General features: G+C 45.1%; 4 protein-coding genes across 6 annotated transcripts in view; 1 reads left to right on the top strand and 3 right to left on the bottom strand.

Annotated features, from left to right (window-relative positions):
* Positions 1-2,543, bottom strand: part of emx2 (empty spiracles homeobox 2) — a gene marked incomplete at both ends in the record, with an annotated part of 6,547 nt that extends 4,004 nt beyond the window's left edge. Inside the window, 2 exons of the mRNA XM_080507380.1 lie at positions 974-1,158; positions 2,153-2,543. Of these exons, the coding sequence (XP_080363506.1) occupies positions 974-1,158; positions 2,153-2,543 (576 nt within the window). The remainder of the gene's footprint in view (positions 1-973; positions 1,159-2,152) is intronic.
* Positions 2,544-6,559: 4,016 nt separating this feature from the next.
* Positions 6,560-14,228, bottom strand: eif3s10 (eukaryotic translation initiation factor 3, subunit 10 (theta)). Its single transcript, XM_080507768.1, has 22 exons — positions 14,076-14,228; positions 13,294-13,484; positions 13,078-13,214; positions 12,598-12,761; positions 12,151-12,350; positions 11,844-12,052; positions 11,593-11,764; positions 11,333-11,437; positions 11,150-11,248; positions 10,948-11,064; positions 10,683-10,868; positions 10,243-10,590; positions 10,055-10,159; positions 9,856-9,969; positions 9,631-9,753; positions 9,399-9,552; positions 9,056-9,240; positions 8,784-8,869; positions 8,133-8,701; positions 7,748-7,868; positions 7,468-7,664; positions 6,560-7,260 (listed from the first exon to the last, which is right to left on the bottom strand). Exons 1-22 carry the CDS (start codon positions 14,122-14,124, stop codon positions 7,088-7,090), a joined length of 3,804 nt encoding a protein of 1,267 aa, XP_080363894.1. The 5' UTR covers positions 14,125-14,228; the 3' UTR covers positions 6,560-7,087.
* A 1,334-nt stretch (positions 14,229-15,562) lies between these two features.
* dennd10 (DENN domain containing 10) lies at positions 15,563-19,735 on the top strand. Its single transcript, XM_080507665.1, has 10 exons — positions 15,563-15,695; positions 16,039-16,093; positions 16,286-16,482; positions 17,082-17,161; positions 17,240-17,388; positions 18,182-18,293; positions 18,391-18,491; positions 18,637-18,744; positions 18,816-18,910; positions 19,011-19,735. The coding sequence occupies exons 2-10, from the start codon at positions 16,048-16,050 to the stop codon at positions 19,176-19,178; spliced, it is 1,056 nt and encodes a 351-aa protein (XP_080363791.1). The 5' UTR covers positions 15,563-15,695; positions 16,039-16,047; the 3' UTR covers positions 19,179-19,735.
* A 143-nt stretch (positions 19,736-19,878) lies between these two features.
* sfxn4 (sideroflexin 4) lies at positions 19,879-26,062 on the bottom strand. 3 transcript variants are annotated; one of them, XM_080507667.1, is made up of 14 exons: positions 25,909-26,062; positions 25,768-25,833; positions 25,649-25,705; positions 25,525-25,551; positions 25,003-25,057; positions 24,337-24,362; positions 24,192-24,245; positions 24,048-24,110; positions 23,887-23,955; positions 22,441-22,531; positions 22,230-22,345; positions 21,123-21,208; positions 20,901-21,018; positions 19,880-20,826 (listed from the first exon to the last, which is right to left on the bottom strand). In XM_080507667.1, exons 1-14 carry the CDS (start codon positions 25,945-25,947, stop codon positions 20,749-20,751), a joined length of 945 nt encoding a protein of 314 aa, XP_080363793.1. In that variant the 5' UTR covers positions 25,948-26,062; the 3' UTR covers positions 19,880-20,748. The 3 variants fall into 3 exon arrangements, with proteins under 3 accessions (XP_080363794.1, XP_080363793.1, XP_080363792.1); XM_080507666.1 differs by having other exon boundaries at positions 19,883-20,826; positions 23,887-23,958; XM_080507668.1 differs by lacking the exon at positions 24,192-24,245 and having other exon boundaries at positions 19,879-20,826; positions 23,887-23,958.
* Between the last annotated feature and the right edge of the window lie 702 nt (positions 26,063-26,764).

Raw genomic sequence — 26,764 nt, 5'->3', positions numbered from 1 at the left:
CGAACAGAAATAAAGACAAAGAGGTGCAACAAATTAATTTGTTTTCATTTTGTGTGGAGAAACCTTAACGACAGGTCATTGTTTTTGATGTATTAATAGGTTTAGGTTTTTTTTTTTAATGCTGACAATTAAATCCAAACTACATTTAACCTGTTTCTTTTTTTGTTGGACTCTTTTAAACGATCGGAGCTTCGGGGAATTATCCAAATCGATAAATTATCAGCTCCCTTTTGTAGCTCCTTGTTAAGCTCTTAAACGGCAACTGAGGTGCATTTAATAAGCCTTCAGTGGACTAATTGAAGTGTGTGACGGTTCATTTCTCCCTTCAGCTCCTCCAAAGGCCCCGCCGTCCAAAGCGGACAAAAGACAGCGGCCGATGGGCTCAAACGGCATCTTAAATATGGCAGAGGCAATCCGGGGAACCCGCCTCGCTCTTTGTGTCGACTATCCCATAAAATGGTTAACTGGTTAATTTGCCCTCCATTTTGAAAGGCAACATTCTCCCCCCCTCCCCAAAACAAAGTAATTCAACCCCTCCTGAAACGAGGTTAGGCCCAAACAATGAGGGTGGATTTGATCCAGCGAGAAAAAAAGCTTCTGTCTCCAGGTGACAGCGTGCGTTTATGGACCACCCGTTAAACAATTTAATAGGTGATTATTTCAAATTATTGTTCCGTAAACAGCGCAGCCATTCTTTGGTTTCAGCGCGTAAATGTCCAGTTGTTTCACAGGCTGCTTTGACGCACGGCGGCACCACATTTAAGCAAAATGAAGCAAAACGGCACATGGAGTTCTTAAACATCACTCAGGGTGTGAGACAGCGTACGCTTTATAGAATAAACCACGTGAAACGATGAAACACGCTCAAAAAAGAAGCAGCTTGAAAATGCGCGTGATGTCGAAGGTGAAGAATAAAAGTGCGTGTTTTTGTTTTGTTTTGTTTGGGCTTTTTTTTTTTTTTTTTTGTTCTTACCTGAGTTTCTGTGAGGCTAAGGCTGTGAGCGAGCTGTTTCCTCTCCGCTCCCACCACGTAATGGTTTTTCTCAAACGCGTGTTCGAGCCGCAGAAGCTGCGAGGGCGAAAAAGCTGTCCGGATTCTTTTGGGCTTTCTGGCCAGCGCGTTGTGCAAAAGGAAGCTCTCTGGACTCGTTTCATTACCTGGGAACGAGCACAAAACCACGAGCGTTGGTATTTTGTTTTGTAAAAATAGTCCTGGATAAGATAGTGACATTTCCATAACAAACAGGCCCCGAACACACAGCGACACAATGAGGTAATATTGTTAGTTGTTCTCGTTATTAACGTCTGGAAACGAACGAAATAACTGAAATGATCGACAACGTGCATGTTTGTAATTTCCTTTTTTAATTTATTGATTTCTTTGTGATTCAGCATTTGTCATCTTGGCAGGTAGGGCGAAACAAAACAAAGCAAACGCTGGGCTCCATGAAATCACATCAAAATGAAGGTTAATTTACAAGCACCTGTTCTAAAATTGATCTAAAATGAATGATAAAATGTAATAATAATGTTGCATTTATTCTAAAAAATATAATAAACTGAGGACCTAAAAAACTAAATAAACAACATGCAGCCCAAATCCAACTAATACAAATAAATAAAATGTGAATTTAATATTTTCTTTTAAAATTGAGAATCACAAAATATAAACCCCATCCAAAGTGTTTTTTCCCCCCTCACATTTAAAATAAAAACAAAAACGCGTCTTTGCGTGAATATTGTGTAATAAACCGCACAACAGTGGTGCTTGGTTTAGATTTCAGGTGTGAATATAGATCATATGCTATATATAACCTGCAGACAAACTGTGTACAAACATGTCAGTTTCTGTTGGTCTGGTTTTAACCCCTCGCAGCAGACAAGCTGCACGCATCTTCCAAGAAATGTTTTTTTCTGTTTACTTTTTTCCTAAATCGAAGGGATTCGTTAATGATGTGTTATTCTACTTCAATTGTTTGTTTGGCTGCTGCAGATTTTAAAGAGCTTAACTGTTTGTTTGTTTTTTAATATTCCGTTTCCTTGCAACTCTCGGCGCTTATTATTATTGTAAGAATAAGAATTAAGGAGGAAATAAAAAAAATCACACAAGTTCGCGCTTTTCGTGCGTAAAAGTGATCCAAATGAACCTTACCTTGAAATCTGTGACCCAAGTACCTATATCTGTGTAATAACCAGGGGTAGAAAGTTGAGGGGTCCCTTTGCTGGCTGGCAAAAAGAGGGTGCGGACTGTGTGAGGACGAGAGCGGGTGAGCGGCCAGCGCGTGCGGCGGCGCCACCGAATGCACCGGCACGGCGGAGTTCTGCTGGTGCGAGACCGCCTCGGCGAACACCAAGTCCGGGTTAGAGTAGACGCCCCTGCCGCTGGAGTGAAAGCCGTTGAGAAAGGGATTCATCTGGCCGGAGTTTGCATAGCTGAGAGCCGCTGGCCTGATGGGCTCCTCGGAGCGGGACGCCGGTATCGGATTATCCTTCGCCACTAAAGACTCTATAGTGAAACACCTCTTGGGTGTCGGTTGAAACATGGTCTGATAGTCCAGATTCCCCAGTTTAAGTTAAAGTTGTCGGAGGTGCTCTTGCTTTTAAAAAAAAAAAAAAAAAAAAAAAAAAATACTCCACACCCAAGAAAAGGGGGAAAGTTTCTGCGCAGTAAATAAGTTTTTTTGGGGGAGAGAAAAAAAAACAACGCGACTGCTTCGAGGAAAAAAAAAAAGCCCAAATAAAAAGTGTCCGGCTGCTCCCAGACTAATCCATGGATGTGATCGTTTTCCTCGCCGGCTTCGTGCGGGCAGATTTGTTAGTTCATGAGCCTAATTAGCGCTGCAGCCCCATAAACAGCTTCCTCTGAAGGCTGTAATGGCATGGTGATTGGTCGCCGCCGCTGCTGCTGCTCGCCTTAAGGTGGAGAAGTGGGAAGACGCTTAAAAAGTGCGTCAATGGGGAAGCAGGGGCGCGGGGAGGCGGACTCGAGCGCGCAACACGGAACCGATTCGTCCAGAGGAGAGGAGCCCCCCGCGTGCGCGCGTTGCGCACGCACGCACGTCCAAACACATAGACGCCGAAAAGGGAGGAAAAAAAAAAAAAAATTGAAAAAAAAAAATGAAAAGATCTCCGGGACTTTTAATAACACGTTGATGTGAAGCAGCAAGAAAGAGAGCTGAAGGTAGCACGTGAGGCCCGCGACCGTTCAGAGCTCCGCTTATAGTCTCGTTACTGCCACTAAGTCATTATTCTTTAATTACGCACAACAATGTTGCGCAAATTGCAAATTGGCTCTATTAAGGTGGTAAACACACGCAGGACTCAAACTTCACCCCGCAATCAAATGGGCTCGTTTAATTTTAGTTTTAATTGTTTTATGAGTGAAGATTTGCAGAGAAATGTTTTTTGTTTCTTGTTTTTAATTATTCTTCTCATTCTCCCCCCCAAAACAATAATAGTCTTTTGGATGATTAAACAAGCAGGGACCAACTTTTTTGTTAATGTTGGGGAGTTTTTCGATTTTTTTTCTTTTTGGGACACAACGTGAAGATGGACAATATTCAGACACACACTGATGCGCCCGTGTGTCACACTTAATGTGTGAGAGAGTGAGTGACGGCAGCCGTGGCCTCCGCACACAGATAATACACACATCCAGAAGAGGACAGCGCAGAGTTTCGGTCCTCACGATTCTGCTGGGAAATGACCTGACGTCTCCCGGACACCGCCAAACAGGACATTTATTCAGTCATTCTTTTATCATTATTTATTTTCCCTTGTATTTTGGTGTGTTTGTCATTAAATACAAGGGTGCCTAGTTTTAAAGGAATTGTGTACCAAGATGTTTAATTCTGAACTCTATTATTATTATTATATTATTATTGTTATTATTATTATTATTATTATTATTATTATTATTATTATTATTATAAGAGATATGTCAATTTAGCAGCAGCAGATATAAAACACACCAAGACACACGCACGCACGCACGCACGCACGCACACACACACACACACACACACACACACACACACACACACACACACACACCAGATTTATGTTGGGTTTTTTTAAACGCACCTAATAGTGTGTATCGTGTCTTTGCAGAAACATTTACATTTTGTGTAAAGTCGCTGCGTTCTTTCATTCGTCTTGTCTATTTAAAATATCACCTACTAATAAAATATCAGCTGCTCATTTGATACATATTTTTTTAGGATTATTATATATCGTCCATATTGCAGTTCGATCATCTTTGTAAATGAACACAAAAAAGGGCAAATTAATGAGTTTAGACTTAACTTGTTTTTCAAGAACCAAACGTCCTGTATTGTTGACTTTTTTTTTTTAATGTTATGCTGAAGTTTTCTCCTCCTGGTTCTAGTAATTGGCTCCTCTATTCCCGCTGCGTTTCTCTTCACTGTTATTCCCACTGAGCGGCAGAGCGCGCCTGTCCTCTCCTCTCCACGATGCTGCAGCGACCTCCAGCGGCCACAACCAGAAACTGCAGCCAGACTGCACCCAAACAGCTCGCGCGTTTCAAATAAATACAATAAAATATTATAAAACTCCGCTTTTAGTTCATTTTTTTGAGAGAGAATAAATACAGTTTATAACTTGAGTGGGTGTTTTATTTTGGGGGAAAAGGCACATTTATTTACATCGACATTGTGGCATGAGCAGAAGGTTGCACGTTGGTGACAAATTTTAAACAGCTATAATAATCCAGCCTGCTGAAAATAAACACACGGACGAGTTTGTCTGAATCTTGTCGAGTCAGAAAGCCTTTAAGTGATACTGAGGTGTGTTGAATTTGTTATTGTGTGAACGTGGCTGGTGAAATTCAGCTCGGGTCCATAATGACTCCCTGATTTCTACCTGCTTTGATGTCCTGAGTGGCCAGAGTCAAGAGGAACATTGACCTTTAACCTTTCTTCTTTGGAGCCAAGAAACAATTATTACATCAGATTTATTCTGGGTTAAGTTGTTACACATCTGCCGTCATTATGAACTGACTCAGCAGGTATAAAGCCTGAATCTACTTAAGAGCTTGAAATGTTACTATTTTTATATTTATTTATTCAGAATTATTTTAAGATGGGGGAGGAAATATGCAACTGTCGTACATTTAGAAGGTGAGAGGAAAATGTTGAAATATTAGTTAAAATGAGAGTTTCTGACCACCGACTCGTGAATTTGCAGGAAATCGTCTTATAGAATCCGGTTCACCTCTTCGTTACTCCAAATTTAGAAAGTGTAGATATTCTGATGAGGAACATTCGCTTGTATTTTTAAATGTGAACAAATATGTTTCTGGTGGTGGGCAAGAAGGCGATCAGACCTGATGTTCCTTCAGGACTCTTGTGTTACTTTCCTGGCCTTAACATTTCAGGTTTATTCTATTTTGGGTTTTTTTCTACTCTTACTCTTATCTATATAGATTTTGGCTGCCTATACTTGTGTATACATTCCTTATAAAAAATGTTTTTTTAACTACTTGCTATTTTCTTCCCCTCTTATTCTATTCCTATGTTTATTAAGATGTTCATATTTTATTATCATTATTGCTGTCAGAGACAATTTTCTATTATTCTTGCCGTTTGGTCCCTTTAAGGGGGGGGGGGGGGGGGGGGGGGGTGTAATATCTTATATGTCCACTATGTATTCCCCTATTTAAAAAAAAAAAAAAAAGATTAATAACAGAAATTTAAGAAGCACCATTAACAAAAGATCAGTGAATAAAGCTCGTGGATGAAATCTTAAGGTAAAAATTAACACTCTAGACTCCAAAGAAGCACAAATGGGGAAAAAAAACCAAATATCAATCAGCAATCACTGCATTAAATTGTCTTTCATGTTAATAACACGACACTTAAATGTCCCACATTCGACAGTTTTTAAACAATTTCACCGAGGAGTCAAGAGTTCAAACAACATTGTATTCAGAGCGTATTTAAAATGTTATTTCGTATTTCATAATGTGACGTGGTGAAGTGTCTTCGAGTGTCCTGAAAAGCGCAGTACAAATAAAAAGTCTTATTTCCCCAAATCGCCTTGGTCCTGAATTGCAGCCAGACTAAAAGTCAGAGGCACTTTTAGACTGAGAACGTCTGATGGGGGAGATCAGTGTTGCCAGATTGGACGGGGTTTTCACCCAATTGGGCTTCTAGTAGTGAGTGTCCACTACCAGAGGGAGGGGTCATTTCCCCAAGTGAGGTCACGAAGGGAAAACATGCAACACATGTAGACAGAGGAGCAGCGTCAAGCCACATTTATCACAGCTAAAATACACTTCAGACTCAATAGCTGTGGGGTTTTTTCCCCAATCACAGGAGAGAATTAAACCCAGTAAACTTTATAGAAATCAAATAAAAAAATTTCCAAGACAGGATTAATAATCCCAGAGGGGGAAATTATTTTACATCAAGGAAATTAACTTGAATTACTTGGGATATTATTTGTTGCATTTGAGTTGATCAACTACCAAGTCAAGAAACAAGAATGACTGTAATCATTTGGCTGACATGTTGGAATAAAAGCCCGTTAGAGACTGAAAGGTGGAGCAGGAGGCCGGTCAGCTTTATTCATAGTGGCTTCATCTGTACACATCAACCTGGTTTAACACTCAGACTGCAGCAAGATAGAAGCACACATTGTTTATCAGGCGAAACCATTTCATTACTCTGAGCATGCACATCAAAACATATCACTAGTTTTATTTATTAAGAGACCAGAAGCGTCTCATGTTGGGCGAAGAGCAGAAGTCTGAGGAGCAGTCTTCAATCGAGGCAGATGGTGACGCACTTCAGTTTGAATTGAAGGTTTACAGGTTTATTGGTCGGTTAACTTCATTAAAACACGACGAACCAAAGAGGAGGAGAGTCGTTCTCTGCACACGAGTCCACTGGCTAACGGTGTTCAAAGTAAAACAAAATAAAACCATGTGAACGTTTTGGTCTACAAATATTGGAAATTCAAAGAAACGACACACGTTAGAGGAGTGATGATGTAACAAATCGGTCTGCTTGGATACTGGATTACTTTTTTTTCTTCAACCATCGCTCCGGGAGGCGGGAGGCGGCGCTCAGCGGCGGACGGTGGTCCAGCCGTCGTCGTCCGTCTCGTTCTTGGTGCGGCGTTGGATGTCCTTATCGGTGCGCCAGGCCGCCTTTTCCCCCTCGCCGTCGCGTTCACCCTCTCGTTCCCTCGGTCGCTCCTCACGCTTCTCCTCGCCCCCGCGACGCCACGAGCCTCCTCCTGGGTGACGAAATATCAGTGTTAGGATGTGTCCAGGGCAGACTGCTGTGGTTCTGGAGTCTTTAACAACTTTAAATACATAAACACTGCCCCCTGCTGGCTGAACGCGACAACTTTATATTTCTGTGTGCATTTGGAGCGTTTTCAATCCACCTGACCTCTCATCATACTATAGTGAAGCTTGAACGGCGCTGCTGCCCCACTTACCCTCTTCTTGCTCTCTGGGCGGGGCTCTGCTCTCGCGATCGTCACGGCGGTCTCTGTCCCGGCGTTCGTCGCGGTCACCGCGGTCGTCGCGTTCGCGGCGGTCGTCGCGTTCGCCACGTTCGCCCCCTTCTTCCTTGCGAGAATCCCTCCAGCTGCTGGTTTCTTCCGTGCCCCCTCTCCTCCACACGCCCTCCTCTCTGTCGGTACACACGAATGCCATCAATGGAACTGGGAAGCCTCTGCAAGTGTGACATGTAAGAAGATCGTATTTCAGACTCACCTTGGTGGCCGACGGTCACTGGATCGGTCCTCTTCTTCGCCGTCCTCCCCGTCATTGTGGGACCCACCGCGCGGCGGCCCCCAGCTGTCCTCTCGAGCTTTCTCCCGCTCACGCCAGCCACCTAAACCACAATGATGCCCCGACGTTTAACACCTACCCTTTGACCTCGTGTACACAACGTTTGGAGGACGAAACACTGAAAACAATGTAGTTAACACGCTGGGACTCTCGTGGGTGCTGCCGAGTTGGCAAATCTGCATGATTTGCGGCTCCGAGCACCCAAAACGCTTTAAAAGTTTTGAGTTTTCCCATAAATCGTTGTGTAAACAAGGTTTTTGACCTGGAGCTGTTGCTCCTCCCCGCTCAAGTGTTTCCACAGACTTACCAGGTCGGCCCAGTGGCTTCCACGGTTTGGCGTCGTCGTCGTCGTCGTCCATGCCCCTCCTTCCACCTCGGTCTTCATCTCCCCTACGGCCCCAGTCATCATCAGCCCCGCGTCGGGGACCCCTGAGGTCATCCATGCCTCTGCGAGAGCCTCTTTCGTCATCGAAGCCGCGCCTTGACCCGCGCTCTTCGAAGGCTCGCCTGGGGCGGTCTTCATCCGTGCCCCTCCTGAGACCCCGGTCGTCGTCGAACCCTCTGCGGGCGGGACGGTCGTCGTCGAACCCTCTGCGGGCGGGACGGTCGTCGTCGAACCCTCTGCGGACGGGACGGTCCTCGTCGAACCCTCTGCGGACGGGACGGTCCTCGTCGAACCCTCTCCGGGCGGGACGGTCCTCGTCGAACCCTCTGCGGGCGGGACGGTCCTCGTCCAGCCCTCTGCGGGGGGGCTGGTCGTCATCGAAGCCTCGACGGGGCCCTCTGTCGTCTCCACCTCGTCGCGGACCATCTGCCCGTCTGAAGGGCGTCTCTTTTTCCTCCCGGTCCTCCTCTTGGCCTTCCGGCTTCCTTTCCCTGCGGAAAGCATGCCACGTTAAAGACGAAATGCGAAGGAGACGCCGCAGCGCGGCAGAGTGTGGTGACGATCACGACTCACTTCTCAGGTGCAGAGCGACGCCACTCCGACTCGGGCTCTCCCTCGCCGCGCTTCCTCCAGCCTCCCTCCTCCTTCTCGGGCCACTCCTGTAGAAGCAGCACGTCTGTTAAAACGCTCCCGACGTTCCTCCACGACCACGTCACACTATGCACGTGTGTTTTCCTTTGACTTCGTCCAGATTGTTCAACAAGACATTACAATCAAGTGAAATAAAAAGATTTTTACAGAAAATTAAAATCAGTGAAAATAAATACAGATGTTTGTTCCTGGACCTTGGCAGCTTTCTCCTCTGGCGGGCCCCTCCTCTCCTCGTCCCGGCGTCGCTCTCGCTCCTCGATCTCCTGCTGACGGGCGCGCTGCTTCCGCTCCTGCTCCTCCAGCTTGCGCAGGCGCTCCTGGTACTCCTTCTCCTCCTCCTCTCGCTGCTCCTGCTCGACGCGCTCGCGCTCGTCACGCTCTGCAACATCCGACAACAGCCGGCACTGAGCTCCGGTGGGAAATGACGGCGCAGCGTAGCACACCGGGGGGAGTGGCTGCGATCGGACGTCCCGGCAAACACTCTTCTGGTTCACATCCATAGCATGTATTCAGGCTGTAGGAACAAAACTCAATCACCCTTCTTGAGCTGCTCCTCGTGGATCCGCTGCGCCTCCTCTTCTTTCTGGAGGTAGTGAGCGTTGCGCCTGTCCTCTTTGCGTTGCCTCTTCCTTTCTTCCAGACGCGTCTTCCTCTCCTCGACCAAGCGCTCCTCGAAGGCTTTCAGTTTTTCCTTTGAAGACAAGGAAGTGAGCGTGAAACAAACCCGAGATCTGGCTCATGAGCCGGAGGCGAGGCCGACTGCTCCTACCTCATAAATGAAGCTGCGGGCAGCGGTAATCTTGGACAGGAAGCCGTCCTTGTCCTCCACCATCCGAGACATGCGCTTCTTGTGTTCCAGAGCTTTCTCCCGTTCAACCTTCATGTTACTAATCTGAGGGGGGAAAAGACAGACACACTCTTGTCAGTCACATCTCTCACCAACAGCTCGGATATCTGCAGCTGATCACTATGTTGTTTGTATTTCATATCCCACCCGCTCCTCCTCCTGGAGTTCCCACAGCTCCATGTCCTTGACACGTTGCTCCTCATAAGCTTGCTTGATGAGAGGAATCTCCTCGAGGCGCTTTGCCCTCTCAAAGTAGTCGATCTGTTTGGCAAACAAAATAAAACCGTGAGTGTCCAGGCCAGTTTTATACGATTCATAATTGAGCGACGATTGATCCTTCAGTTACCTTTTTCTCTTGATTCTTCAGACGCTCCTGAAGCTCCTTCTTCTCCTTCTCCAGCTGCTCCACCTGTTTGGCCATGATGAAGTCTGGATCCAGCTCCTCCAGGTCCTGCGCACAAGCAGATGATTAGTCATTTTGTAAGAACAATCACCGAGCAGGTCATGATTCTTGTTTTCTTGTCTGCATTTTACCTCGATGTCAATATCCTTGAAGGCTTTGGCCCCGAGTTCTGTCTTCTTGATCTGCTCCAGCCGCTCGCGGACCGTCTTCTTCTTGATCTGCTCGTGCTCCTGCATGATGCGCTCCTTCTCCCTCTCTTTTGCCTCCTGTCGCAGACGCTCCTCCTCCGCCTTGCGCACTTTCTGCATCTCGGCCTCTCGCTGCTCCAGCTCCTCTTTCTCACGCTGGATGTTCAAGCTCTCCAGACGCTCCTTTCGCTCTTCGATGGTCTGCCGGCGGGCCAGGATGCGCTGATGATCCTTGCGGCCGTTTTTCAGATACGCGGCGATGGCCTGCTGGTTGTGCTCATCGCGCTCTTGCTGAATTGGGAGGAACCGTTTATGAACAGGTCAATTTCGAATACGCTGAAACGTCACACAACGTCGTATGAGAATTATGAGGGTGAACTCACCAAGATGGAAGCTGGCTTGATGATGTGGATGGCTTTAGCCAGAGAGGCAGACATGGCGGTCAGCTGGTTTCTGATCTGCTCCGACGGCATGTTCTGCAGGAAAGGACCGACGGGAGCATCCTCTTTGGTCGAGTAGTTCAGGTCTGAGCCAAAGCTTAGAGTTCGAGAGCTGTGGTCTATTCGGACCTTTAAAGAGGGAAACAAAATGTTCAGCTGTGCGAAGAATCCACCATCACCGATCCAACCGCTGTGAATTTCCTCTTACTTGCAGGTCACAGTGTCGGGCAGCGTCCACAATGGAGCGCTCGAGCTGGAAGGCGTCCACAAATGGAACCAGAGTGGCCAGGCGGCTGAACTCGATGCTTTGATAGATCTGTGCGACCTGATGTTGGAGACCGAGTGCATGAGTGAGCTCATATTCAACCAAGATTCAGGAAAGATTGTGAGAAGAGAAAAAATAGAAGTACCTGCTGCAGGAGCCTCAGGATGGTGTTATTCTGCAGGTGTGGCACATATTGCTGCAGATCAGCTTCTTTCTCAGCTTGATCTCTCACCCAGTTCAACACCTAGAAGCCGAGCACGAGTTAAATCGGTAAGTATCGTATCAAGGGTTTGAGTTTGCATCTGCTGCATGTGGCCGGATGGTTTACCTTGGTCACTCTTCCACTCAGCTTCAAAGGATGAAAGTCCACCTCCAGCCAGTTGTACAGCTCTTTGACGTCAGGTACGACGTACTGCAGCAAGTTGAATCTCACCTATAACACAAGTAGCAAAACAAATTCTTTATTTAGACATTTAAGAAGCTACGCTTTCACTTTATCTTCAAATTCCTCCTATCGTTCAACCAGTGTAATCAGTTTTTCATAAATACACTTTGAGAAACATGTTCTAAATAACAATGAAGCTGTACCATATCATTGATGAGACTCTGGCGGGTGGGTGGGGACTGCAGGCCAAGGAGGGTAGCCAGCCTGCGGTGTTTCTCCACAATGATGCCGTCCATGTCGAGCAGCCGAGCAATGTCCGTACGCTCGGGGGTGATGGGAATGGACAGTGTTGCCAAAAGGACTCTGGTGGACATCCTGAGAATAGGGACAAAGGTGTTGATTATCATCTGGTCACATTAATCAGGAAGACTCTCGGCACGGGAAAATGACAAACCTTTGCATTTCATCCTGAGTCAGATTCTTCCGCATCTCTCTGGAAAGGTGGTAGAGCCGGTGGAGGGTGCAGGAATGGAAAAGAGCATTTCCAGACTTCCAGAACACAGTGGACACCTTGTTGTAGTAGTTGGCCATAAGCTGGGGTTTGGGAGGCTTTTTGGAGAGAGCAAAGAGCCCATGGATGTCCTCTACAGCCTTAAAGGCTTCCTGGTGAGAGGAACGCAACACAGACCTGTATTATTCCTTTGCAACAACACAAACAGACCACGAGACAATTACTCATGTACTGTAAAACACTGACAAACCTGCCAAAGCTCCATGCTGATGGCGCTGTCCAGCTGCACCAGGCGTGTCTCCAGATGCATGGACTGACTCTCTGGGTTGTTCAGATTGATGGCTGTGCTCTGGTTGTGGTGGCGCTGGATCTGACCCAGATGCATGCGCAGGTTGTCACACAGCTTACGGAACTCTGCTTTCCGGGTGTACTGGAGGCAGAACTTGAATGCTGCGGGGAACGAGGACAGATGTTGATTTTAGGACACGATTCACCGAAAATTTAGATGGAGCCACAACTGAAAACAATTTTCATTTGCATTACTTTGACACCTTACTGCCTTAAATTTCAAATGAAAATAACCATGTCAAACAGACGGCATATACACTCTAGTTTATACGGCTTGTGTATACATTTTACCCATCGTGACAGCAAAATAGTTACAAAATACTAAAACTGGTGTAGAGTGTGTCCCTACCTTGCTGAGCGATGTCATGATAGAGGCGCTCCACTTTAGAGTTGTTCCTCAGCAGGTCCAGGCACTGACGGTATGACTCCCACAGGAACTTCACCCAGGGAGTGAGCAGCAGGCGATCGGTACGATCCTGAGTGTCCTCTCCACTCACGGCACTCAGGAGCACACTGGAAACAACAACAAACTCACAATTCAGATTTAAAACTGTGGTAACAACCTGGAAGTCCGTGGTCTGAGCTTCCATCATATCTGTGAGTGGATTTATGTATGTTTACATGCTGCTCTCCTTCTATCTAACTAACCCAAACCAGAGCGGCAGAAAGCCTGCACCTCAGTCTGATTCTACAGGTTTCTTAAAAAGGGATTTTTTTTTTTTTTTTCATTTCCACCATCACCTATGATTATTGAGGTTGAGCTGTGTCGTATTTGGCGCTATAGAAATAAAATTTAATTTAACTGAAGTGGAAACTGCACAGGTCTAACCTCTCTGGGGTCTGGATGTTGTCCAGATCCTCGATGTCCAGGACCATCTGCTGGGACTCCCCTTTGGCTGTCTCAGTCTTCTCCTCCGCCAGCTTCAGGTAAGCCCTCACCACATCCTCCAGTGACTTGATATTGACCTAGACACACAAAGAGAGATTACTCCTGTGGAAACACGAGGCTGCCGAGTTCAAACACCACAGATTTCTCCACACGCACCTGCTGGCAGATGTTCTTGTACTGGTACAGACCCTCCTTGGCCAGGTGGCTCTTGCGCAGGTCCACGCAGAGCTCCAGGTACTTGAGCATAATAGGCTCGTGGATCTTCTGCCATGTCCGATGTTTCTTGCTTTTGATGACATCGTACAAGACATCCAAGGCTGGCTGCTTCTTGCCAACCTCGAGAAACTCTGTGCAAAGACATCATAAGAGTTAAAACGCTAAAATAAGCTAACGTGAGATACGGTCCGGTGTTCCGGATGAAGTGGTCTTCCGGTTAACTGGTGACCGACTTCCTTTAGCGTCCGCTGTTGCTGCGAGCGACAGATGTTATAAACCAGACGAACGCCGTTCACCCGCATTCACAATTAAGTGTTTAATGTGTGGTACACTTGTGAGTCTTATATTGACTGACGTTGTTACGAGCAGCAACTGCAGGCACTCAAGAAATACGGCCACCGGTTAACAGGGAAACCAGTTAATCCGAAACACTAGTTAGGCCCGTCCCGTGTCGTAACGGTAGACTCAACTATCAAATCTAACGAACAGACAGCGATTATCAGGCGCTTCGTTACCATTACAACACTGATGCAAGCTTAGAAACGCACTTTTGTTTTCACAATGTGACTGACTTTGATCACGATGAGGACCATAATAAACTCAGGCCGGCTCGTGCTGACTAGGCCTCCGCGCCACTCCAGACAGTTAGCATTTAGCCCGGCGGCTAACCGTTAGCGCGACACGTAGTGGGTTCTTTAACGAAGAAAAATGGTTCCGCTCACCGTTCGCTCGTTTGAGAGCATTCTCTGGCCGTTGAAAATACGCCGGCATGTCGGTGGCGTTCTACTGAACCTCAGAAACGGATGACTTAGTGAGAGAATGTGGATAAATTTCACCAGTCCATCCAAGCCACGTTCCGAGCCGCTGAGAAGAACCTCGTGAGCGAGCGGCGCACAGAGGGTTGCCACGTGCGACGCGGCACCGGCGACATCCCCCTCAAACAGTGCATGGCATACGCGCGTATCCCGTATGCAAGTATAGTTGTTTTACCAAAAAAAAAAAAAAAAATCCGTTTTCAGTTTTTGTCTAATTTTACAAGTCACATGAATTAACTGTTTTTTTTAAAGTACAGTTTTTGCAAACCCATTTATTTAAAGGATGTTCTCTATGGAATTAAGGGAGTATTTCTATTGTATTGTATTGTATTGTATTGTATTGTATTGTAATGTATTGTATTCCATTAACCAGATTCATTTTTTGGGGCAAATGCTTAAATATGCAATTTACAAATGAATAAATGTTTCACAAAGGTACGTCCTTACTGAAGTTTCCCCCCAACCTGGCAACTCCGATTGTATAAAGTTCCCGTATGTGCTTCAGGGAAGGGGCGTTCACATACTTCACAAAAAGTAGTATTATATTCCCACCTTCGTTGTTTCGCGCTGTGTAGCAAAAACTGATCTCTGGAAATAGAACAAATAACTCTTGAAATTAGGAGAACAATTCTCAAAAGAAAACTGAAGAAATCAGTTGTGAATAAGGATATGAAGTTGCATCTGTTTTTGATTTGTTCAAAGTTACAGGCTATCTTTGTTTTAGTCTTTTAATTGAGTGTTTTTCTGTTTTGTTTTAGCTCTGGTTTTGGTTGTGAATGTCTGTATTAGCAATTTTTATTGGTCTTTTGATATGTTTATGCATTTTATCAGTGATTTGTGAGTATCATGTAATGGATGTATAACTTTCTGGACACCAGAAAGAATAGTTGATGATACTGTAGCAGCTAATGGGGATCCTGAAACAACAAACAAACAAGCAAATAACAAATAGTGCAAACTAAAGATTTTTTTCATATTGTATTACTTTACTTTTTGCACAAGGGTGAGGTTTGGAGAAAGAGACTTGACACATGTGTTTTGTTAATGCGTTACTACTCAAAAAGTATTTTTGAATATCTAAACAAAATGTGATTGATTGTATGCTTGTCCATTTGAAGCATATTACTGAAATCGTTTTTTTCTACTTGAACAAATAACTTAAACGCCTTCATTCTCTTCTGTGTGTTTTCGTAATGTTTAAAACGTAAAACAGTGAATTAAATTAAATTCACCCATTAGAGTCAGAACATATTAAGTATTTTTCAATTTTTTTACTTTTTTCTGATATAGCGAATGTTATTTCCAATGTCCTGAACGCAGCACTGGGGTGTCATGTGATTGGCTGAGAGCAGCGTGTCCCGGAAGAGGGAAGTCAGGGAGGAAGGTGTGTTGACAGCTTCACAACCCCGAGCAGGGCCACAGACCCATGGGCAGGGCTAAAACGGTTTTCAGATCTTTTTTTTCTGTCATATTAAATCCCTCCAAGTGTCGCCCGTCTGACTCCTGGAGCTCACCAGAGCTTTTAAGGTAAGCACGCGGCTCTATGTGGGTCTTTCGAGGCGGTTGAACTCTGCTCCCGGTGCCGTGTTTCAGATTAAGCAGTTTCCCTGTTAACTGGTGACCGACGTTCTGTGATGTCCGTCGTTGTTGCTAACAACTGGTTTTAAAATAACATATACGGTTCGACACGTTTCAACTTTACTGGAAATGCGATTATACAATGTTGGACAGGACAGTTCTGCTTTTCTGTCTGGTTTTGAACATCTGCTGTTACCAGCGGCAACGACGGACGCCAAAGGAAGTGGGTCACCAGTTAACAGGGAGCCCAGTTGATCTGAAACACCAGCTGAGTTACTCTGAACTCTTCCAGGTATGGGAGATGGCAGCGACTGAAACGCAGCTGATGTTGAGCGTCGGGCTCATCGGTGAGTTTGGGGCCTGTTCGGGGAGAGTCTGTGGTGGAGCCATTTATCAGAAACCCTCTTGACATGCAGCATCACATGACAACAGTGTGACCCAGAAGTGTCCCTCATTGGTTCCTGTATTGCTCAGTGTGTTCACTGTGTTGCAGCCTGTTGGAGAGTTAACATCCCTGTGTGACGTTTGTCTCCCACCAGAGAAAGATGTTAACGGAGACACGCTGTGGGTGTGGTGCTACCCATCAGTGGGCTCTGAAATGAGACAGGTCCTGCTCAGGAAGTGCTGTCTGACACGGGATGGCCGGGACTTCCACACCTTTGTGTTTGGTCAGTTTTGTCGTACCTGGTACTACATCAGCACGGTGGAGGTACAGGAACCTACAGCCCTCAACAAGGTACCGTGTTTTAGAGACGCGGGAGGTTACTTGAACCCACAATGTGTGTTCGGCGTCTCCATATGACTCCGAATGCGAAAAAAGCACTCGAGTAAATGATACCGAACTTCTCGCTCGTTGCCTTCAGGTGTCATGTCATGTTGGAATAATTCAGCATCATATGATCCAGTGTCAACATGTTCTCTGACATTAATGCTTCATCTGATTACCTCAATATATTGACATGCAACACACGTATGCACAGTGCATGTAAACTTAATTTGTCACAGTTCAGTCAGTCTTTTGTGTTGTGTGTATCGCTTGGGTTGATAGTGCAATTATGATGTAAATATCAGTAGAATAGCTGCAGATACGCCCGTTCTGTAAACGAAGCTGAAGCCACAAACGCGTCACAGATTTCCCCAACAATAAACTGTTAAATAAAAATAACTTGAGATCTTTTAACATCCACATTTTTCAATTATAGCTTTAGATTTCTGGATCTGTTCATGTTTAGGAAATCCACATTTGTATTCTGTTCATCAACCTTTTCTTTTTTTTCAGGAGCTAATTCAATTAGGCTGTTTGTATTGATTTATGTTCCTGTTCCCCTTCCCAAGGTCACTCATTTTTCAATAGTTGTGACAGCGAAAGACTTCAACCCTGAGAAGTACGCTGCGCTCAGTCGAATCCTCTGCAGGTAACGGAACGAATCCGGTCCTTCACGACGCGATGGTTTACAGGGTGTGGTGCTGACGGAGAGAAGTGTACTCCTCAGGATGTATATCAAACATGGCAGTCCAGTCAAGATGATGGAGGCCTACATCACCGTCCTCACCAAAGGAATCTGTCAGAGCGACGAGAACGGCTCCTTTCTCATCAAGGACTACGACGTTCGGAAGGCGTACCTGGCGGGGTCCATCAAAGGTGAGACTCACCCTTTCTCTCTCGGTTTCAATTCATGGTAAGTTAAATCAGCTTCATTGGTGATCGTAGTTTTACTCAGGCTTCGAAATTACCGAGCAAATAATAGAAGAGGAGCAGACTCGGCATCGGTGGCGCTGCCATAAAAGATCACTGCCTCGCTGGCACAAAACTCGCATCAGTGCCTGTTTACATGGCAATAATTCCAAGTGAAAACGCAAAGCTTTCATTGTCTCCATGGAAACGGGCGAGAGCAATACCTTCTGGAAACGCTTGAGCTCCGTCCCGAGCTGCTGTTGGAAGTGATTGTACCGCACAGGCACGCCACAGTCGTCGTGAATCGTTCCTCTGCACATGCTCAGTAGATGGACGAGGACAACAACGTTTTGCCTCCAGAGGGTCACGGTCTGTTTTTGCGTTTGTCAAAATGTTCCACTAAATTAACGAAACAAGTCCCATTTGTGACGTGAGAAACTGCAGCGGTCCCGTCGGAAAACTCAAAGCACTCCAGAAAATCCCCAAACTATTAAACGTCACAGCAGATTTTCAGGTTTTCAGCTTCTGTTTGGTGAATTGGAAAAATAAAAAAAGTATATGTACACTATATAGATAAAAGAATTTGCTTCGACATTTAAGTTCATCGCATGGAGTTTAACTCTCAGAACAGAAACACAACTGTATTGCACATTACTTCTCATTTTTAGGAACTCAAAAATACCTCTTAAATTATACTGAAGAGGATAAACACTCAAATTGCACATTCAACATGTGTGTGTGTGTGTGTTTTCTCTCTCAGATGTGGTGTCTCAGTTTGGGATGGAGACCATCATCCTCTACACGGCGCTCATGCTGAAGAAGAGGGTCGTTGTGCATCACCCTCGGATTGAAGCACTGTTGGAGTTCACCAGGTGATTTATTATTTTTTTTTTTTATAACTTCACTTATCAAGCCGGTCCAAGTCCTTCCCTCCGCCGGCGGCTGATTCTGGACCGTCTTTGCTTTCAGAGTACTGCCGGCTCTGACGTGGCACAGAAAAGACTGGACCATCCTGCACCCGTACGTCCACCTCGCTGACCCCGAACTGGAGGATTTAAAGAAGTGTCCTGGTGCGGCTTTATAGAATTAACAAGACTCGTTACACGCTGGTTTGATCTCGGTTGCCATCCGTGCCGAGATCAAACGGTGAGAAAAAAAAAAAAAGAGTAATTTATTCACCAATACACTTCTTCTCCTTCTTCTTCTTCTTCACAGCATACGTCGCAGGATTTGTGGATCCAGACGTGAGCAACAGATCGGACTTGTTCGACGTGTTCGTGAACCTCCCGGAGAGCGTCATCACGGTGTCCCCGAGTGCCAAAGGTACGGGAACGTTGACCGAGACAGGCGCCTCGGTTCCCCTCGCTCTGTCTCACCGTCGTGTTCCACTGCAGAAGCCATGGCGATGGGGAAGCTCCACAAGGACATCGGTCAGCTCATCGTCCAGTCGGCGGAGGACGCAGAGCGGTCCGACGGTCAGGTCGTCAAGGTGAGAACACACACACACACACACACACACACACACCTGACACACACACATCAGCTGGAGGAGGCATCGCCTCCAGTCTCACCTTCGCCTTCGCCCGCAGGACATTTCTGTCAAAACCAGAGAAGTCATTTCCACGCTGATGAGCCTGGCTGAGGAGTGCGACGACTCCAAGATCACACTGGAGGGATTGAAGCAGCGCCGCTTCCACCCGGCCACAGAAAACTTCCTCTTTCACCTGGCGGCAGCCGAGCAACTCTTACGGATATAAACTCAAAGGGGGGGGGGGTTCTACCGCAGGGCGGCGCCGCTGCGTGCAGCACGCCCTCCGGGCTGAGCGCCGGGTCGCACGCCGAGACAATTCCTGTCAAACATGTCGGCTCGTCCGCTAAAATAATGAGCATCGGGAAGAAAAGTGTGGGCAGCGTGGGTTTGTGATGGGAACCGTTGTGCCAGTGAGCGCAGTGATCAGAGTGGCGAGAGGACGGGTTCTTAAAGTTAATGGAAAGACCGGAATCAAACGCACCCGCGGAGATCAGCTGGCCGGAGGATCAGCAACATGAACAGGCTGGAATTTTACACCAACCGACGGCTGGGAGGGTTTTAACATAATGAAATGTTTCAGTTATAGATTCAGGAAATAAGTCGGGTTCAATTGTTAGTAACTTTAGTTTTTTCTCACTTTGACCTGAGACATTTGTTCCCAGTTAGTTAAACTAACCAAGTCTGGATTTTTTTATTTTTTTTTATTACATGAACAAGTAAAAATAATGAGAAATATAAACAGTGTTGCCATTTAGTATTAATCCCTCCATTGGAACGCCAAGTAACACTCGTATTTGTTTTTTAAAGATGGTTCTTTATGTAAAACATCCCGTGTGTTTGGAAAATTTTAATTATGCTTCTTGCCAATAAATATTACGATGCCGGTGCATTGCCTTTAAATGACGCCATGTTTGTAAAGAAAAAAAACTTTATTGGTGCGACTCACATACTTGGTTCTGCTGCTCATCCTACAAATGTCTCAACAGGCTTCCCAGCAGGAGGAACTATTGTCGAATGGGGTTGTTACACAGAAACAATCTTCCAAACACCAAATTTCCTTCCTTTTGTATCTGAACTATGGATAAAATGCACCCTTTCTTCTCAGACGTTCATGAACGTCAACATATTGTCACCTCACTCTTTACAGCCCTTAATGTGGAGACAAACGAGCCGCCGCTGCACTTCCAGACGTCACTGATCCGCTCGGTCCTCGATTAACAAACCAACGCTCACTGTGCAGGTTCAGGGCTAGATGTGACCAGCACATGTCCTTCCTGGTCTTAATTCAGCTATTAACCGTTTGTAGACTTCACATCATGACAGTGAATGAAATTTCATTGTTTTTCCTTTTAACAAAGTCACATTTTGTATTTTACTAATATTATTGCCACACACAACAAGCAAATCAAACGTGCGACTGATCAATGTTTGCCTCCATGTTTTTGTTGCACTGAGCGTTTGACTGGTCTCGTCTTCGGGTCACGTGCAGTTGGAATCATTGTCTTTGTTCTTCACCGTGGAGCCAAACGGAAGGCTCGGTCATTCAGGAGAGGCGACGCGTGCGGTACAAAGAAATGATCGTGTCACTTTGACAACTAAAAGTGTTTTCATAAACCGATGTAATATTTACTACAGTTGTCTAATATTCCAGCAGAATAAATTTAATATCAAAAAGTGGACTGCGTTGAACTAAGCGTTGCACACGAATACAGGTAGAGGCGGACGCTTTCCGCCTTTCAGTCGGCTACTTCTTGAACTCTGCGGTGCTAAAAGAGGAGATTCGGTGTTCTGGTTCCTCAGAGTCCTCGGTGGTAGAACAAGTGTGGTCCTGCTGCTCCAGCCTGCAGCTCCTCCTCCAACTCTTCCCTCTTTATCTGTTAAAAAAAAACGCGGCCAGGGTCAGCCGAAGCCGTGGTTCAGTAAATCGGCAGAGGACTGCAGCTCTCACCGTGCCCAGTTGTGGAAACAGACTGAAGGAGACGGGGAGCATCAGGCCCAGGAGCAACACGGCGCTGACGTGACGGACCGGCGCGACCAGCAGGGGGCTCCTCTGGAACAGTCGTGTTCTGCGAACGGATAGTCTTTGCCGTTTTTCAATCCTGGCGGGGGGCCGGGAGGGTTTCACTCCCGCAGATTGGACATAAAAGCCGACGTGAGGAGAGTGACTGACCTCTTGAGGAGCAGGAGCAGCAGGTGAGGAAGAGCAGCCGTGGTACCGAACAGCGCCGCCCTCGATAGTGCCGTCTCTCTTACGGCCTGATGGGAATAAAAGAAAAGAACTATTGCGAGGTTTCCGAAATTTCCTTTTGGGAACCGTTTGCACACACAACGTTTCAAGTGAAAACGCATCGTATGAACTTTAGAAAAGTTTCACCTTTACACGGCACGTGCGTACAACAATGGGAGTACACGGATATTCATATGGACCGATGACACAGTTATCAATGTCCATAGGAGGTTTGCGAAAAGTATCAAGCATCACTTGAAAGGAACGCAGATCTTCACAAACCAGGATTTAATGGAGCGTTACATTCCTGTCAAAGGGTTACATTTATGAAGCAATCTAGACGAGGAATCAAAAAGATCTTAATTCATACGTACAATTACAAAAAAGGAATTAAAGCCAGCATTGTGTTCAAATCCAAAGAAATGAAGTTCCACCTTGGGAGCAGTTTCCAAATAGTATAACATTAATGTCCTGTCCACACGAGCCAAAACCATCAAAACGTCGGTCTTAAAAATAAATAAATAAATAAAACAATTCCTCACAGACATCAATATGAACATGGCTTAAAACGTGTAGTACATATGTTGGGCCTTTTGGTGGCGCTGTAACTCATCGGCACAGAAAAACACCAAAAATGGAGATAAAGACATGGAGTATGCAAAACCGAGGAAGACACAGATCATGAAAATAAAAACAAAAATCCTCGTTTTCGAGAAATCCAACATCTCGTCTCTCATATTAAACCAGATGTCACCAGTCGCTTCTGCAGCACCACCTGGAGCACGCAGTCACCCACGTCGATGCCGAGGCGGCATTTTTGAAACGTCCCGACTCCGGAACCCGTTTCGGGGCTCTTGAAACGCTGCACCGCCTGGATGACCGGCCAAAACCGATGCGGTTTTAAGACACCGCGTTCTCGTGTGGACAGGCCCTCAGTGACTCGGCACCATCGTCATTTAAACGCAGCCCTAAAACGCGACAAAGATTTTTGCGTTTTCACTTGAAATCGTTGCCATGCCAACGGGCTTTAAGTGGCATCTTTCCTTCTACCTGTTTTCCTGCTGCTTTCGAGATGCCGACCAGATTCCCGTGCTGATCAAACACCTGGATGCCGGTTTCGGACTCCTCACTTCTTATGGCGAACACACTGAAGGCGGCCAGAGCAGCTGGGAAAGGTGACACATGTTGGTACGACTTTAAAAGCCACTCCCTCTTTGCACGTCTCTGCCGCAGCACTTTGGCTTCAGGGTGAAGGAGTTACCTGAGAGTGGGATCGGCAACACGGACCTACAGAAGTTCTGGATTGGGGGACTTCTTACGTTCAGTTGGTTCATGAAAATCTGAGGGAGGGCCTGAAACAGAAGATCCACAAAAAAAAAAAAGAGGATTTAATCAGAATTTCAATGGAAAATCCTCCAGTGGTTTGTTGGTGTGAGGGTTTGGATCGTGGAGTGAAATCCACACGTCCAGAGGCTTGGACCCTTTGGGAGGCTTTAAAGAAGAGTTTGGTGTTCTCAAGCCATCTTTAGTGCATTTTCATTTGTTTATTGCTCGAGTAGTGGATTTGTATTGTATTGTCTTAGAGACAAACTCTCTGAGGCTCCAGCAGAAGCCACGAACACAAATTTACTTTTGCTTCCTACATTCTGACACAAATAATTATTATTTCCTGTTCTTACAAAACTGATTTCTGCTCATCAACTCATGAAACAATCTCTGTGCGCATCAATTGACACTTTGTAGATGTACAAATTTAAATACACTCAAAAAGTTACATGAAAGACAAGCGGTGTTTCAAATGAAGTGGCTTCCCTGTTGACTGATGACCCTTTTGCATCCCTTGTTGCTGCTAATAACAGAAGTTAAAAACCCGACATAAATCCATAGCTATCCCAACAAAGCCATTAAACAGCATTTCCAATGAAGTTTCGAGGCGTCGTACCTTTTGTGACTCTTATTTTGACATATGCCGTTACTCTCAGCAAGGATGGCCGCTAGATGAAGTCAGTCACCATTTAACATGGAAACCAGTTAATCTGAAACACCGGTACCATACGCTAAGTATTTACAGTGGATTTATTTGTATGGCAGAAGGAGAAGTTCCGGAAGGTGGTGATTTAAAAATATCATGTGTGGGTCGTATGTGTCGTTACAGTTACTAGCAAGCAGCCAACGCTAGCTCCTGCTAACTGTGTGGGTAACTTACAGTTTTTCGTGTTATACTGAATCTATTCAGTGCATCAATAATCTTCATCTCCACGTGGGTCAAAGTGAGTATCTACTACTAGAGGAAGAGGTCATCTCCCCGGATGATGTCACGAGGGGACAATCTCTGAAACGCCTGTATGAGACACATTCGTTACAAAGTGCAGCAGGTAAGAGAGGGAGATGACACACTCTTCACTTCTGGGGCCTCAAACACAGGCACATAGTACTGTTAGAAAACCATTAAAAGTGAATTTCACATTATATGAGTCCTTTAACTGCTGTGAAGAACTTTGGCTTTTTGCACGACGACTTCCTCCTCTACTTAAGCAATGATTGTGGGAACTTGTGCAACCTCTGGCCACCGATCAAGCTCTCTGTGCAGAACTGACTTGAGCTACGCGCGAACCTCCCCGACGCCCTGCAGACACAGCCTTTGCGAACTCGCCGAGTATCTCATTAAGCACCGTCAGCACCTTCAGCACAATCGCGCCGTACACACCCCTGCACACGTCGTGTAGGAGACGGTTCCCGCCATCAGCACGAGCTGCCGCAGACTCGTCTTCGCGCCCTGCTGCAGAGAGATAAAGAGGGATACAGTGAAGCGGAGGCGGGAGGAGGGCAAAAGATTACAGGAGGATTCGAGCAAATGAGCCACATTACCTGCTCTGATGAACGATTTCTGTGGGCAAAGTTGAACCCTGCACAGTAGTTCTGCAGCAAAAACTGAAAGCAGAGACGTCGCAACGATGACCACCTTCATAGTGTAAAATGTATTTAGCTGCAGTGACGACTGTGTTTCATTACCTGCCAGAAAAGAGCGAGTTTGACTGTTTTGTGAGGCAAAAGACTGCCAACAACCTGCAAATAGCAACAACCACAAAAATAGCTTTAACAACCAGATGTGGAAAAAAAAAAAAAAGGATTCGTCAGTGCAGGAGGAAACACTCACCAGAGGACCTGCTAATGGAAGCATAGCTAGAAGAAGAAAATAGATTGTATCAGCTTTAGAAAACTGCTCTGTCCATATTTTAAAATATGACTTGAAGTTAGATCATTTGTGCCTGCTGCTGATTGATAAATAAAAACAGACATAACACACAGTTTTTTATTGACTTGAAAGAAATACAGTCTATTATTTCAGTTTCCGTAACAACATCAGGTGGACAGGGTTTAAAAGTAAAAGGATGAATATTTATTATTCAAGTGTATCAAGTTACATGTTTAAATATGCCAACAGTGGGGAAAAAAAGAAAATGATTTCACAACATTTCGTCAAAAAAATCTGCTGATTTAACGAAACCATCTAAAAGACAACAATAGAAATATTGTAAAATTAAAAATGGACCAACAAATTGACTTCATTCATAACTTGTCCACGTTGGAGGTATTGGTTAAAAGCATTGCGTGAAGAGACGTGAATGCAAAATGTTGACAATGCAGGAATACTCCTGCCTTCATATGTTGAGATAGATGAAATAGTTTGCACATGGAGCTCGTTGAAATTTGCAAATATAGACGTGCAAATAAGGCGACGGAACAGTGAAAGTGTAGGTACAAAGGCGGAGCTGCGACATTTCACAGTGGACGAAAAGCCAAGTTGTTGCTGATGTTTTACCTGGAGGACGGAAAACGAGTGGCAGAGGTGCACCAGAGTCAGCGTGGACCGAAGACTGTGGACACAGAGAAGCCGCCAGGACGACGGGCGACAGTTAATAACTCGCCAACGTGGTTACGAGCAGCAGGGGAGGCAGAGCTTTCAGCTCTCGTGGGACTGCTGGGAGACCTTCACTCAACCTCTAGACATGGTTTACTATCTGTCTGTTTCTCTCTCTCTCGCTCGCTCCTTTTCCTTTTCATTCGTCTCCAGTGATCCAATCTTTATATTCTCGAAATCCTACCTGAATGGCACAAAGTCTCCATTTGAGTCTGGTTCTGCAGATTTTCTCCTGTGAAATACGTTTTTTTTTTCCTGTCCACTGCCTCCTATACCTGCTCCTGTGGATTTATTGGGCCTTCTTTGTAACACTGCCTTGAAATGACGGTGTTGCATTCCGTGCTACAGAAACTAAGTGAATCTAATTGAATGTATGTATTAAATGTTCACAGAAAAGTGACAGAGGTATCAGTTGTGACTTACAAGTGAGAGAGTCACTGCAGCTTCATCCTGGAGGAGTAACAAAAAAAAGAGAGAGAGAGATGTTAAAGTATCTGCATTGACCATTCCGTAGCTTTGTCCTGCTGATACTATTGGACAGTCTCACCTCTTTATTCAGATCTTCCAACTTCCCCAGAAGAGTGTGTGCCTTGTGTATTTCAGGCTGAGGAGAGGACAGATGTGTTACACATCAAGTTTTATTTCTATCCATCTCACACCTCTCACCTCAGAGGCCAGTAGCAGGGCCGGATCCAGAAGATTAAACCAGGTCTGCAGCCGACTGAAAAAAGACTGACAGCAAATAGGTCCCAGTCAAAATATACACAGTTGAATTATAATGATGGTGCTGCTGCTGTGGTGCGTTACCTGCCCTTCTGTTTTCCAGTATAACAGATTGGGATCCATCAGAGCCGCCGGTACATTTACTTCTTATAAATAAATTATACTATGGGGGAAAAACTGAGAATTAAACTACTGCGGTGAAGCGCCTACAGGCATACATGCTCCATGCTGCTGAGGTCAAGCTATATTTGGAAGAAAGACACTTCCGCATTTGGTCACGTGGGTAGTTGAGCTTGATGTTGCATTCACAAACCGAAAAAAAAAATCCGAAATCTGGCCATCTACGTTACCCAAGTTAATTTATTAGAATAGAATACAATTTAATACAATACAATGCAATACAATACAATACAATAAAATACAACATTTCAATCATATAGGGAAATTCTTTACTGCATTGTTACACACAGAATAGATAACAACAACAACATCAACTACAACAATAATAATAATCATAATCATAATAATCACAATGATAATGAATTCTAACAATAATTAATCATAATGACAATGAATCATAATAATAATAATAAATCATGATAATAATAAAAGTTAGAATATCAAATATGTCAAAACAAACAACTGAATATTTTGAGCAGAAAGCGGGAAAAAGGTTTTGGCATCTACATAGAAACATTTTAAGGTTTTACTATCTTTTGGCCAACAGGTTGCAGGTTTTCAATGAATATTTCCTCTACGGCCTTCAAAAAGCCAATGTTGGCACTTCTGTAATGTGATCCAGGGATAAGAAACTGAAAACATACATTTTAATTAGACTATCAGTTTAATGTGATGGAGGGAGAGTTTTCTATTGATGGATAAAAACAAATAAATAGAGCTGAATCAATGGCATATAAAGATCTTGGAGACAATAATAATG

Source organism: Blennius ocellaris (genome assembly GCF_963422515.1).
Source record: "Blennius ocellaris genome assembly, chromosome: 13".
Classification (NCBI taxonomy): Eukaryota; Metazoa; Chordata; class Actinopteri; order Blenniiformes; family Blenniidae; genus Blennius; species Blennius ocellaris.
The sequence above is the reverse complement of the archived record's forward strand: the minus strand, read 5'-3'. Positions and strand labels throughout refer to the sequence as shown.